The following is a 15,037-nucleotide window of genomic DNA, read 5'->3' as shown; positions in this document are numbered from 1 at the left end:
GTTTTGTTTGTGTATTAACATTACTAGCAGGAAAGGTAATAACTTCATTGGGCCCATCACTTAATCCTGACATAGCTGAAAGAGTAAATTTAGCTTACACAGCAATAGTTTTGCACTTCTTAGTGTTACTCAGAAAAAATAAGCCTTTAGTGTTTACAGGAAACAATGTTTTTTGTATCCTCTACCTCCCCCTCTCTGCAAACTTCACAGTGCAGGTCTGTCCCTTCACATCCTGACACATGATGAGTTTGGGAATTTTTCAAGCTGGATGCAATCTACCCTCTGCTTAAAATGTTGTGTCTCTGCCAAAGTTGAAGATCCCTAGCAACTCCTGATTATTTCTTTTTTTAAAATAAGTTAGTCAGTGAATGTATGTTTTGTTTAATAGTCCACAGAAGGCACCCTGGTAACTGTGTAAAAACAGTGGCTGCAAACAAGAGTCAGCTTTAACCATGTAAAATTATACAAAACAGCAAAAAACCCTCCCACTTTACTTGTGTCCCAATAATGGGTAGAATTACTCAAGAGTAGGAACATGTAAAATTACTGATTTTTCAGGATAAGAAATGAAGATGTACATATACCTTGCCTCCATGCATTTGTGATGAATTCCTAACCCTCAGAGGACTGTTCTTGCAGATGCATTCCCCTACACAGCTGAAACTGACAGTTTTTCCAGTTGTGTGCAACAAGTTTATTCTTTTCTCTCAGTTTTTACTGTACAGTTTTGTAGAAGTTCAATTCCTTGCATTAAAGAAGGTATACAACTGATTTATGTGCATTTGAATGCTGGCTTGAGCTGGCTTTGTTATTTCTTATGGCTTTAAAAATCCAGTCCCTGTGTTTTTCTCCCCCTGTTCCTTCACATAACTTGGCAAGAAACTGACTAAAAAAAGTGGAGAGTCAAGGTAGATGCAAAGAAACAAATGGTATGCAGAGATTCAACTATCTAGTGCTAGATTTCATGTGAGGTTCATTCCGTTCCATCCAATAAGTGAAATTATTGATGTTTCTCAGTCAAGCAAGTAAGAGTTAGAAACCAGTGATGAGAAACTGGGCAAAGCACCAGCATTCCCTCCTAGCCAAGGCTCCAGCAGGGTGTGGCTCAGTTTATATCAGTCAGTTGTAAAGTCCAGCCCCACTGACATGGCAATTGCTTAGGAGTTAACTGAGGTAGAGCTATGACGATTCCCTTTTCTCCCAGTGCAACCCATTTCAGCAGTTCCTTGTAGCCAACCAGCTCCACCTGAGGTAGAAACATACACTGTAATTAGAACAGCACCTTTTCCAAGTGCATAGGGTTGCAACAGTGACAAAAGAAGTGCTGATCCATAGTTACCTTACTGTCCAATTAGCCTTAAATGCCCCTTGCCAACCAAATGAAGGATAATTATTAAAATAAAAAAATACTTGTAGATCATGTGTAAGTAATAAAGCTAGTGAGAAGTAGTTAGGGCTGTAAAAGGTAAAGAAATACTTTTCAGAAGTATTTGGGGTGGGATCTGAAACTAAGCAGGGATCTGGGTGCTGCAGTACACGGCTTTGTATCAACTACTTCTGAAATGTCAGTTTCCCTTGGGGAAACTTGTAGACTTGAATGGACATCAGCGTTTCTTACAGAGCACAGCCAGATATCTCAAACAAAGCTGACCTGAAGAACCCCTCCGCTAAAAACACACAAATAGGTTTTATGGTGAGACTCTTACGCCAGCTGGTGAAATGCTCAAAGCAGTGGAAAGACCAGTCTCTACCGCTGAGGAATGTTACTCTCTTGTGCATATACAGTCCAGATGCCTCTCCAAAATTCAAGATGCAGCTACATCACTTCTGAAATTACTCTTTCTTCCTTATCACAGAGCTGTCTTAGCACCAAGTAGATTATCTTCATATGGAACTGGATCAGAAGAGGCAGTCCAGAAGCACCCTTAATGCATTTCAGCAGCTAGTGGACATCCAATGCACGAGAGCAGAACAGAGCTAAGCCAAAGTGAATCCCCACCTTAAATGCACGGTGTTGATAGCCAGTCCTGAGCACCAGCTGTTCTGCTCTATAAACCTGCTTCCACCGGGGTATGCTACTCGCTAGTGTAGGCGTGACACCAGTGTCCTCAACTTCTGAACACCACTTGCTGTAATAGACACATCTAGGGTTGCACTGACTTACTATTTAGCCTCCCCAGGCAGCAAAAACCTCTGTGTGCTTTCCCTTTGCACACGGCTTTGACTTAAAACTACTGTACCATTACAGCAATTCCAGTATCACCAGTGTCATGAGGATGGCCATTTATAAAGGTCATGCTGAGTTAAGAAGCTACACGGGAAACAAGAGGAGCAGCAGTTTTTTTTCCCCTGCTACTTGGCCTCTTTTTGTGATCTTTAGTTTGCAAGCTAAAACATATCCCAGCAACAACTCAGTCTATCTTTATTTGCTGGAGAAGAAACATCCCACTGGGAGGACTATGACAGGGAGGTCCCAGAACAAAACCAAACATTTCGCTGGGTCTCTTCCAACACTCTGTCCCAAGAGCTGTGCATTCCCAAAGACACCAGAAACTAAAATAAACAATGGAACATGACAAATCCTAGAGGTGTCTTCCTTCAGAGCATCTTCATTTCTTGCACTGTGTCTGAAAAGTCTCGCTGTTCTAGAGGGGAAAGGGGGAGTAGGGGCATGCTGTCTTTTACCTGTGTTTCTCCAAGCTTAGCCTGTGGCTCACCAAGTTCCAGAGTCCCGGAAACTGGCCAGTTAAGGAAGACAGCATTGACTTTGCCTTCTTTAGGGCTGAAAGTGTACCTGGGTTGACATGGGGAACAGAAATGCATGTTAGCTTCTCCTTGTAAATTTTCTGAAGTGATACATAGACTGCTTTTCAGACTGGAAAAATGGATTTGAAAACAAATCAGCATCAATTACATTTTCACACACACAACCATCTTTTCAGACAATGTATACTCTTTAATAAAGTACTGTTCCTTGAAAATTATTTCCAACAAACTAGAGGTAATGGACACTTATTAAAGAACTGAACTCAGAGGTCAACATCTGTAGTAACTTTAGCAAGCATATAACAACTCACTGCTGTTTAGCTGTATAAGGAGGTACTTGCAGGGCAGGGGGGATCATTAACAGAAAATTGTGGGTTATATTCAAAAAAACACACTAACTCACATTATACACAAACATACAGATATTACACTTAAAAAAATAACAAGAACATGAGCAACAACAAAGCTTCCACCTTGCACTGCTAGTTTTTTAAAAACTTAATTTCAGCAGATATTATCTACAGTATGTCCTTGGAAATCTTGTGGCATACACTTGAAACATTCCTCCCTCCTTCCTTCATTTAGTTACAATGTTTTATTGCTTTTGGAAGTGGTTTTACTAAACAGTCAATAGTTCAGCATTTCAAGGATAAAGCCAGATAGCCAAATCTTACTGGGAACAGGAGTAAAAAGGCCACTGGGGCAGAGAAGAGGGTCAAGACCAAAACCCCGATGGATCATTAAGGCATTACAGCAGCTATGAGGCATGAAGGCAGAGGAGAGAGTCCAGAGACTGACTCAATTTAGTGACCAAGTAATTACTGTTATCTTCCCACGCATTTTTACCTTAAAAAGAAATGCAGAATATACTAGACTGATTTCTAGTTTCTTTCTCTCCCCTCTTTCTCTCTAAACACTGACATGAACTATTGCTTTGTATAGATAAAACACTTCATAGAAGTTTTGTATTTCTGGATTTATATTTTTTCTTTATAGTTTCTGTTGCCAGCTACACTAAGAAGCACAAGATCACTGAGGAAATGCTTGCAACCTTCCCTTCAGCCTCAGCATCATCCCAGAACTACAGTCTCCAACACCCATTGTCTACCCAGTTTTATTTTTATGTGCAGTTACTTAAACTGATGAAAGGGTTAATTTCTTCACAGCATACAAACTAAGCTGGCGATTTCTGTAGCATCAAGTCACTAAGAACTTCAAAGTTTCACACACACTGCTGCTGCTTTACGCAGCGTACGTTTTGATTCTGTAGCCTTACCACACATCTGGTGTGACCGTGTCGTTCTGTGCTCTCCATGGTTTCGTTCCATAGATGGCTTCCCCGTTGACTTTCAGCCAGGCACCCATCTGCCTCAGGCGTTCCTCAAATACAACAGCAATGCGACCATCGTGAGTGGGCCCAACATTCATCAAGAGATTTCCTCCACAAGACACTGTTTCTACAAGTTGCTGAAATGTTTTTAAACACATACACAGAGCATATGGTTACGGCTAATGAAATCATACATTTGAAGAATTTCCTAAAGTCTGCCATACTGCTTCAGGACAATGAACTGAACGAGTTGTGTTACTGCTGCACATTTAGACTTTGGGGGTCATCCCAACAGTCAATACAAACTTTAAGCTCCCATAAAACAAAGCTCTGCTGTCAATTTTTGTGGCAGAAAACAGCCCGAAATACATTTTTGCACTAATACGCCTGACTGAATTTATATTAGAATCAGATCCTACAACTTTTTAACATTTCAACTTCTGCAGGAATTTCATGAGGGTTTTACCGATAGAATGGATAGGTGATTTCTCTACACAAGAGGAGAATAAGGCAATAGACGCCACTTCATTTTTACTGAAGCTGAGAGAAGAAACTTCCTTCTTTCTCTCTTTTATGCTCTCCCTATTTTACAGAGACATCTGTAAAACAGGAGGCAGCCTTCTACAGTCCTTAAATATTTGTGTTCACATCCACACTGCCCTCCAGAGATCATGGGCTGAGATGCACAAGTCTGAGGAACAGAGCTGGAGACAAGTTACTAAATGAATTTAAACCTTCTGCCTCTGAAAACAGGTTACTTCAATTTGAAATTATCTTTTGCAAGGACAATACTAGGAAGAGATTTAGATTAAGCAACAATAACAAACAATCTTCCCCTTACCAGTTGAATTTTACAGTTAAATGCATTTACCTGAAAGATCGATCAGTCTTCCTTTCATTCAGTTTTCCTAAGCTTCAAATCCTTCTAAGGTATTAATCTTAGACTAGCAAAGGGAACCCATGTTCTGTTAACACCAGCTGTCTGCCTTAGTGTGTATCTGTATGTCTGTAATAAGCATGTTGGTTTTTCTTTTTTAAATTAAGTGGGATGAAAGGAAAGTTTCTCGCTACAAGATAAAAGGACTATTAAGAGTCATAAACTGTTTCTAGCTAGAAGGGGAAAAAGATGTCCCCTTCAATCAGGAGTTCCTAAACAGGAACTGTGAAACTGTAACTGTTTGCTTCTCATCAACTTAGAGGTGCAGTTACTAGAAAAATTTAGTAGAAAAAGTAACTATGAGGCTATCCAGATCAGATTGGCCAGTTACTCACTGGGGAAACAGCTTCTAAGACACTGACTGAATTTTTACTAGATAATTTTTCTCTTAGTCATTTCTATAAAATTAATAAGAATTACATGGATATTCCATCCTGTCAGTGTTAGGCTGCAAATGAACAAAATGATTTATTATTTCATCAATTCATTATTCAATTGAAATAATACTTTTTATAAAAATAGATACATAATTGAAATGTTATATAGTATAATATAATAATTGGGAGAATCAGAAGTTGCAAGCAACTCCTTTGTCCCACTGTACCTTCACCAAGTCCTCGATTGTGAGGTAATCGTCAAGCTGGGCATTCCTCCTGTACCCCCACGACCTCCTGTCAATAGTCATACAGTTCTCCCACTTGTGAGGCAGGAGGTGGCCGGGGTTATACCGGTCGCTACAAGTGTAGAAGCCACCATGTGTACAGATGCTGCCAACTCCCCAGCGGTCATTGGTCACAACTGTGTCCCGGACTGGACTGGAAACAGAGAAATTTTATCATTTTTATTCTATGAAATACAGTCACAGCCAGTGTAAACCCCTCCCACAAACTAACATTTAGGATGACTTCTATACTATTAATTTATTACAATTATGTTAAGTGCAATTTCAGGAATCCTGTTCTCATCCTTTTGCACCCATATTTCAAATTATCCCGCTCTCCTGCTTGTCTGTGCAGTAGACAATACGGGAAGAATACGATTAAGAAGAATAGTCAATACCATCTTAACTGATTAATCTGCAAATGTGGTTAAAAAATATGAAACAGTCTTTTTCTAAAGGAAGCTCTGATAGTTCTAGGGAAGACCTGGATTCTGTATTTCAGGAAAATTAATATTTAGTTTAAGTAAGTAGAGGTAACAGGTTCCACAAAATACACAGAAAATGAGACAAACTAGACACAGAGCAGAATTTCAGATAAGGAGCTAAACCAGCATGATTATGCACCTGTCATTATACAGCCAAGCCAAGAAACCAGTGCTGTTCCAGTAAGTATCTGGCGCATTCCCATTCCCATCAGACCAAATTATTTCTGGTTGGTACTTGGTCACAATTTCATAGAGTTCTGGTAATGATTTGCTGGTTGGAAACTTTCTCGTCTTAAAGACATTGGTGGCATCCTCAAGGAAGAGAGGATTAAACCATTCAAACAGGGAATGATACAACCCAAAATGCAAGTCAGTTCTGTTTCTAACAGATGTTGCTAGTTCAGCCACAAGATCTCGTTTTGGTCCCACATCAACAGCATTCCAGTTCCAAGAATACTTGGACCCCCACAAAGTAAAGCCTGAAAAGAGAAAAATAGAAGGATTAGAAAGCGAAGCAGAAGAGGGGAAGTTACAGTTCCTCTTTTTGGAAAGTAGTTTGCAAGTGTGTTGCAAAAAATAAATATAAAATAATAAAGTCATATATGTAATAATATTGTTATGGTATAAATCATGCCTATAATCTGTTTATGCACAGTGACAGTTGTCATAACATCAGAACACCATGCCAGATATGTTTATATACTTTTTTATACATACACATATGCATTTATATTTTCCAGTTCTGTACTGCTTAGGATAATTATTCCTTCTCCTTAATTATTCACTCCATTCATACGTCCCAATTAAATTTACCAAAAATACAGCAACTTTCAAGGCATCTACATTGTCGCTGACCTATCAAATGTGAACTGTGAATACATATCCAACAGTTGGGAAGAAAAAATGCTTTCTCAGTTGCAGAACGCACAAGCCGTCGCTTGCATTTAAAGACTGTTCTCCTCCCTTCTCTTTACATCTTAGGCAAATGTTCACTTTTCATTTGTCTTGACATTTACAACAGCTCGATCAACTACTCGGTACATGTATATAAGCAGAGTGCAAAAACTCCTGAAACAGCTTTTAAAATATCAGCGTTAAATATCAGGAGGGATTTAACATTTCAGACATACAGCAATCCGGCACAAGCACTTTCAAGTACTACTGCACTGCAGACTTAAACCAGTGCCACAGGAGCTGCACTCTCACCCTCAAACTGCTTTATATGCATTGCCTAATAAATCTTGCAATATTTTTGTGAACTGGATCCATGTAATGGTATCAACTAGACAAACAAACTAAAAATTCATGCCCACAGCTACAGGACAGACTAAATGAATCATGGTTCTTTTGAAATCACTGGGAATTACACCATGGGCATCATCAAGATCAAGGTTTTATGTGTGTCAGAGACGAGATTAAAATTCACAAGTGAAAGAGTTGCCAGTCCTGAACCCATATCTCCCCAAAGACCAACATCATGCACTAGATGTACTATCATATCGCATCTTAGCATTTTATGCTTTCTTTGCTACCGTATTTCCTTCCAACCACTTTCTTTTTCTTTACATTTCTCTGCAAAGCATCTTACAATTACAGCGCCAAAAATCAATCATGCCTGTAAAGTTGCAGACCTGGTTCAAGGTTTTGGCTTCTACACACTGCATCAGGAAGAGCTATACCCTGTGTATGCTTCTAACTCTGAAGCTGACTCCTGGAACATACTCCTGAATTCCTCGGAGAAACCTACAGAGCTCTGTTAACTGCCTGTACACAGCAGCTCTTTATGTTAAACAGCACAGAATTCACTTTTGTGGTTCCCTGAGCAATAAACTGCACAACAATAAAAATAAACTATGGCTACCGCAGGAAGCTCAGCTGCCCCCACTGCTTCAGGCTATCTTACCTACAGCAAGATAACAATAGCACAATCTATTTTTCCTCCTATGCAAGCTTCATGGCCATAGCTTTTGTGTAAGAGTCAGGAAAATGCACACACATTTCTTGGGTGGTTTGTTTCCTATGTAGCTGCGTTGGGGCAGGTAAGCCTGCTTCGCTTTCTCTATCTCTCTTAGTAGGCAGGAAAGTCACCTGGATTTTTCTTCTGTTGACAGAAATGCAACAATTACTAACATTCACAAACCTTCCACTTACCTTCGTGATGTTTTGAAGTTAAGACAACATATTTTGCACCTGAAGCCTTCAGAATATCTGCCCACTGGTTGGGATCAAAGAATTCTGCTGTAAACAGAGGCCCAAAATCTTCATAACTGAACCCCGGTGGGTAATTTGCCTCCATAAATTTCACATAGGGCGCTCTCTTTTCCTTCTGCCAGTACCACCTACAAAATGTAGAGCAAACACATCTGCTGGTGTATTTTTAGATAAAGAAAAGAGAATTGAAATCGTCAGCTATTTGAGTTCACACTGAGAAGCACATGCACTGGAGGTACATGACACTGGCAATAAGACAAATTGCTTCAGAACAGTATTAATTACCAAAGGTTTCCTTCTCTCTGTCCTCTCTGTCCATGCTCTACATCTTTCAAGCACTCCACTTTGGAAAGGCCCCAAGATTTCACTTGGAGCAATGAAGCAAAGCAGCTACACTTTGAGAACGGAAAAATAGCAGTCTTGCTCAGTACCCAAATCCTGAAACCATACTAGAGAGCACAGGCAGACAGTCCACGTAAGCAGCCCAGGTGGCATGAGGAATGCACTTTTTCTGAACTAACATGACTCACCCTCCTCAAGTCTCACACATCAGCCATCAGGCATCTCTGTTCTGCCCCCCACACTGCAACTCCTGCAACCCACAAACACACAAGCCAGCAGCTTTACCTCTCTGCTGGTCCAGAGTCCTCTACTCCAAATGCAGCTGAGTGACCTGATGTGTGAGCAGATGCCCACGGACCCAGAGCAGGAGAGAGCTGTGACTGCAGGGCACTGCAGCTGCTGCACACGTGAGGCTCTGAAGCAAAGGCACCCTACTAGAACGCATGTCCTCCAACAACAACCTGCCTCTGAGAGAACCACACACTCACAAACGCACCTTTGTCACAGGTTCTAACACTCAGGCACACATCTACCTACCTACCAGTGCACCAGATTTAGGAACCAGAAGGAAAAATAAGTTGATTATCTCTTTTTGCACCCCACCTAGCAAAGACAGGGACAGTTTCTATCTCGTGCTTCCCCACAACAGTGACCAGTATTGTCAGTATTCCAACTGGTCTAGTCCACAGCAAGGCTTGGAGCTCCGCTCTGTGGTCTGAGAGTGGTCTCTCACCCTCATCAGGGGCAGAGATCATAAATCACCAAAAGAGCGCTCTTTATTTTCAACCTGCTCCATCCTTTCCCTCCCTAGCAATGAAAGAGGAGCGCCAGAAACAGCCTGCAACAGTCCTTCCTGCATAAACAGCCTTACTGCTGGAGACCTTCTAACAATAACATACGTTGTGACTGCTAACACTCATGGAGAAAAGGGTCTGAAAGCAGTCACCTTTCTATGAATGAGGCCAAGTAGCAAAAATCCTGTTGGCAAATGTAAATATAAATGAAAACAAACTGAAAGTGAAGGAATAAAGCAGGCCAGAATCTGAATGTTTGAAATGGGTTTCTCTCTCCTGTCCCACGCTGGACTCTGACCTCCATTCTGCAGGACCACAGTAACTGTATGGATATTGTTGTAACCTTCCCAAACCGACTTCAGCATAAAGAAACATGATCTCTGGCAGCCAACAGGGAAAAAATCTAGGAGAAAGAGGCTGAGACAGCTTTCCCCATTGAAAGACCCTGGGGGAGAAAAAAAAAAAAAAAACAAAAAAAACCCACTCTGATTTTAAAGTATGCAATTGCATAAAGAAACAGGTAATATCCTTGCTTCTCTCCCTTCATCACATGGTTTGCTAACACGAGCACTTCTACTCTGACATGATTAGATTCTAGAAACATCCTGACCAAGGCTGTGCAGCTTTGAGGGAAGGAGGGCAGCCTGGGTGATATCAGAGTTTATGACCTTCCATTTGAAGCTATGAATGCAGGACCTCAATCATCTGACTGCACATGCTGCCAGAAGGCACTGAAGCAGCTCTACACCCACATGTGCCTAAGGATGGGAGGCTACAGGAATATAAAACACAATTTCATCCACTACATTAGTGTTTTGGGGTCTTTTTAGAACAGCAAAAGTCAAACGCTTTATCCTGAATCGGTGGACAACTATCGGAGCACAGCACTCAAGAGTAAGACTTGAACCCACTGCTAGCTTCTCTCTCACCAGGGAAGTAATGTATTAGTAAACGGAGTTCACATTAAAAAATTGCTGAAACCCTTGAACATAACTCTGAAAAGAACAGACCAAATATTGTCAGAAAACAGTGGTTTGTTTGTATCAATGTTGGTTTGTTTTACGAATATTGCATTTAAGGTTAACCATAGCTCTGCCACAGAGCTGCTGTTATCTTCATATTGTAACTGATAATGTGACTCACTCAAATTCACACAGGAAGTATTTGGTAGAGCATGGAAAGAAGATAATAAAAAAATGCTTACAGCCAAAGGGCCTTAACCAGTGAACACTCACAAACCAAAGGTTTTATTCAGCCTTTGAATTAAAATTATTTGAAAAATCAGAGCTTTAGGCTCTTTTAAGTGGAAAGTACTCTTTAATAAAAATAAATAATAATAAAGAAGAAAAAACCATCAGCAGCACAAAATGTGCACAAGAAAACAGCAGGCAGTTTGCCAAGCAAGGAGGGAGCGATGGACTCCTGCGCTCCCCACAGACGGTGCCAGAGCGCTCCAGCAAGAGCTGTGCAAGGCTTCTCCAGCGGCTGGGAGATCCGCAACGCCCGTCCCCACAGGGCCTGGGGAGAGCCCCCGCACTCATCCCTTCACCGTGGCGCTGGAGTGGTCTCCTTCTGCCACTCCACCAACCACCTCTGTCACCAACGCTGTGGAAACCACATCTTCCAGCTCTACAAGCTCTCTCTGCTTAATTTGGTTAACGTTAGCCAACATATTCAGGAGTTTTAGGGCTGGGCAGACATACCAGAAGCACATCAAACTCTGTTTCCTTCGTAAACGGTGCCATAGAGTCCGTGGTCTCACTGTCCAGCCTCAGGTGAAAATAAACCTCTTCCCACACACCTCAGCTCCAGGGTCGGGCTGCAAAGGGGCTTTAAACCCAACCATCACTTTAAGGGTGGGGGAAGACCAAGCCAAATCCCGCCCGCCCCAAGAGCTGCTTTTTCCAAACAAACCCCTGCGATCGCCGGTACGACCCGTCCGCAGCAGCTACTTCGGTGGGACCCTCCCAGCTGCCCCAGCGGCGCCAGGGTCTGAGGGGGCTGCGGGGCGCCGCGGCCGGGGAGCCCCGCGGGCTGGGCCGGGCAGGCCAGGCCGCTGCAGCCGCCGGGGCGGGGCCAAGGCGCGGGGCCAGGCCCGGGCCCGGGAGCTCACCAGAACCACTCGCTGCCGAAGCTGGGCACCGAGAACACGCCCCAGTGGATGAAGACGCCAAACTTCGCCTCGTCAAACCAGGCGGGCAGCGGCCGGGCGTCCAACGAGCCCCAGGTGGGCTCGTAGCGGGGCCGCCCGCCGCCGCCCGGCGGCCGCGCCAGCAGGAGCCCGGGCAGCCCCAGCAGCAGCAGCAGCAGCGCGGCGCGGCCGGGCGGGCCCGACATGGCGGCGGCGGGTTGAGGGGAGGCGGCTCCTCAGGGCGGGGGTCGCGGCGCTGCACGGCCGCGCCGGGGGAGGCCGCTGGCCAGGCCGAGGCGGGGTGGAAGGGGGCACAGGCGGGGCGGGGGCGGGCTCGGGCTCTCGCCGCCCCGCCGCCTGTTCCACCGCCGCCCTCTGGCCAGCCCGTGGCCTGGCGCTACCGCCGGCAGGTGAAGGGCGCCGGCGCGGCCCCTCCCATGGCTCAGCCCCGCCGTGCCCCGCCCCGCCTCTGCGCGGAGGAGAGCGACAGCCGCTGGTTCCGTCCCCGCCAGCCGCTGGGCGTCTCGTCCCCATCGATGCCGTTTTATCCGGGTGCTCGATCACAAATTGTCACCTGGATTTTAAGGATCTTAAGAAAATGAAGTAACTGACTTCTACCTTGGCCAACACCCCACCGTGCTTTGGTGGAGTCCCCATCCCTGGAGGTGTTTAAGAGTCGGGTTGACATAGCGCTGAGGGATATGGTGTAGTGTACTGTCAATGGTAGGTTAACGGTTGGACTGGATGATCTTCAAGGGCTTTTCCAGCCGAGATGATTCTGTGATTCTGTGCTCCTCCCACCTCCTCCCGCCCCAGCCCCGGCCCGCCATGGCCGTTGCTGCTCTCCTCACCCTGGGAGCACCGGCCGTCTCCTTCAGCGTTTGCCTGAAAGCTGCCTGCCGCGGCCTGACCCGGGTCTGCGTCTTGGATCTGCAGCCAGGGTCTGCCTCAGAGGTGGGCTCGGCGGCCTGTTGGTTTTGCCCTTCCCACCTCCTTCCGACCTCAGGCTCAGCTTCCCTCCCCTTCCTGAGAAGGACAGGGTGTAACATTCATTGCTCTGCCCCTCCTTCCAGCCCCCTGGTACATGATGGTTTCCAGGGTAGAGAGATACCCCGAGGCCTGGCAAGGAAATATTTCTTTGACCCATTAGAATGGCTTCAGAGGAAGCCTGTGCTGAAGCTGCCTCGATTCAGTAGATGACGCATGGCATTTGTGCTGCAGATCATGGGTGGTAGGCACATACTTTAAAAGATGCATCTTCCAGCAAATTTGTTGCCCAGACTGGTGCTTCTCCAGTCTTTCCTGATGCCTGAATTGCGTATTTTTGCATCAGATCTTAGTGGCCATGGGATGGCCTTTGGGAAATAATTTGGTTTAATCAGCAAACACTAACTTTTCAAAATCATCACCACAAATGGAAATTTCTTTGGCAGTCTCATCAGAACAGTTAAAAATGAATGAGCAGGCAACTGAATTAATCTCTCTCCACCTGGAAAGGATGTATATTTTACTGGTGTTCTATGGAAACAGAACTTCATTTTCCAGAGCCATTAACCACAGCTGTTACATTTCATACAAAAATATTTAAAGGGCTGTGAAAACAGGAAGTACATTTTTAAAAATATTTTCATTTATATACCTTGATGAGTGTATTAAGTTACAGGCTGATTAAAAACATTGCGACTTCCATGGTATCATTCTTTCTGACTGTTCACATTACTCTGATTCACAAAAGCACTTTGATATCACAATAGGGAACTCTTCATATCTCTTTTACAGTCAACATTGACCTTCTTTATGTCTTCTTTTACCTTCACCCCTTTAGATGTCACTGCTTCTCAAAGGGAATCCTTAAACACCTTTGACCTCTTGCTGTGCCATCTTTTCTAGTTTATCTTTGGATTTCTTCATATGCTCCTTTTCTTTCTGATCACACCAAAGGATTGCAGACACTGAGCAGCTCCTTAATGCGGGAATTTTGAAGTAGGCTCTCTGAAGCGTATTCTGTACAACACACCAAAGTTACAACTGTTCTGTGGCTCAAAATGCTTTGAAGGAAAAATGATTTTTAAAAAGATCAGGGGTCTGACCCGAAGCCTACTAACATCAGTGACCTGCCACCGACTTTGGTGAGATTTGGAGCAGAAACTGTGTATCTCAATAATGAACTTGATCACATCTTTTAAATTAAAAAAAAAAAAAAAAAAAAGTAGAAAACAGTTCAGTGAATAGCAGTCATGAGTACACTTCTGATTAAGGTGTAAACAGGTTCAGAAAATGTCACCAGCCCACACAGGCACAGCTACTAAAATCTCCAGTGAGGGAAAAGGTCCTCAGTGCACAGTTACATCTGTAATGATGCAAGCTGCAAAGGGTAAATAATAAAAATAGTACACTGTAAGATTTTGTGAACGCCACAAGACCAGTGTCTGTGACGGCAGGAAGCTCTAAACCTGGGTGCAGCGTGCCTGCCTGCGTGATGCTGGAGCCCCTGGGCCCCCGCAGGAAAGTCTGTAAGCATGGAGCTCGCTGCTGCGCCCCGCAAGGAGAAGCCCCTGCCTCTCACTCCTGCAGCACGGTCCCACTGGGAAAGCTCTCTGCAGCTAGGGAAGGAGCAGGCTGGTCTGTCAGTGGATGGAAGAAGGAGAGGAAATAATGAAAGCAATTCCCTGGGAGATGCTGAGCAGAAAAGACCTTTTGACCTGACTAATGGCTGACATACAAGACTCATGTACTGGATCGATTGCTTGGGCAAAGGGTGCCTGAGCCATGTGACTGCTGGGAAGAGCCCAAAACCACTGCGCCTGGGGAGTTGCACGGGGCTTGACGTTGAGAGGAGGTCACTTGGTTTCTTGGTGGGAAGCAGAGGCCAGAAACCGAATCTCGCATGGACATGTTTCAGACTCAGTAGGGTTTGATTCAGACCTGTGGAGTGGTAGTGGCTAAACTGTTGTCATACAGTCCGAATGGGACTTTCATTTTTGATAGCTAAATAATGTGGCACTGGATGCCTTAAAAGTACAGGGTGTTAGGTACAGATGCTGTCCTGTCTGTCTTTGCCATTGTGCCCGTGGCTTCAGGGCAGCAAGGGTTTTTTTCAAGGCAGAATATAAAATGATTTGCCCGTAAAAAGCAGTGAAAACATTAAATATCCTTTTAAAGATGAATCGTGTTGTAAAAGTGTATCTGTAAAACAATCACCATAAATGAAACCGCGGGGCTTGATTTTGCTTTACCCAAAGTCGCCGTGACTCCTGCTTCTGATCTGAAAGGCAGGACGACTATCTTGCTCCCAAAACGTTGAGTCACACGGTCGTCAAGCTGGTTGTGAAAAGCCTCTTGCCTGCAACCCAAACCTTAAGAAAGACAGAAAAGGGGGG

General features: G+C 44.1%; 1 protein-coding gene across 4 annotated transcripts; it reads right to left on the bottom strand.

Annotated features, from left to right (window-relative positions):
* Positions 1-670: 670 nt before the first annotated feature.
* On the bottom strand, positions 671-12,129 carry FUCA2 (alpha-L-fucosidase 2). 4 transcript variants are annotated; one of them, XM_074818893.1, is made up of 8 exons: positions 11,640-11,727; positions 11,230-11,356; positions 8,331-8,518; positions 6,319-6,658; positions 5,638-5,848; positions 4,043-4,233; positions 2,686-2,794; positions 671-1,246 (listed from the first exon to the last, which is right to left on the bottom strand). In XM_074818893.1, exons 2-8 carry the CDS (start codon positions 11,238-11,240, stop codon positions 1,106-1,108), a joined length of 1,191 nt encoding a protein of 396 aa, XP_074674994.1. In that variant the 5' UTR covers positions 11,241-11,356; positions 11,640-11,727; the 3' UTR covers positions 671-1,105. The 4 variants fall into 4 exon arrangements, 3 of the variants coding, with proteins under 3 accessions (XP_074674994.1, XP_074674991.1, XP_074674993.1); XM_074818890.1 differs by lacking the exon at positions 11,230-11,356 and having other exon boundaries at positions 11,640-12,129; XM_074818892.1 differs by lacking the exon at positions 11,640-11,727 and having other exon boundaries at positions 11,230-11,579.
* Between the last annotated feature and the right edge of the window lie 2,908 nt (positions 12,130-15,037).

Source organism: Strix aluco, chromosome 3 (genome assembly GCF_031877795.1).
Source record: "Strix aluco isolate bStrAlu1 chromosome 3, bStrAlu1.hap1, whole genome shotgun sequence".
Classification (NCBI taxonomy): Eukaryota; Metazoa; Chordata; class Aves; order Strigiformes; family Strigidae; genus Strix; species Strix aluco.
The sequence above is the reverse complement of the archived record's forward strand: the minus strand, read 5'-3'. Positions and strand labels throughout refer to the sequence as shown.

Coding starts and splice junctions, on each gene's coding strand:
- FUCA2 (XM_074818890.1), bottom strand. CDS start 11,863: ATGTCGGGCCCGCCCGGCCGCGCCGCGCTGCTGCTGCTGCTGCTGGGG. Junction 2,795..4,042: donor ACGGTCACACCAGATGTGTG/GTAAGGCTACAG, acceptor ATGTCAACCCAG/GTACACTTTCAGCCCTAAAG. Junction 1,247..2,685: donor CTAAGCTTGGAGAAACACAG/GTAAAAGACAGC, acceptor TTTCTACCTCAG/GTGGAGCTGGTTGGCTACAA.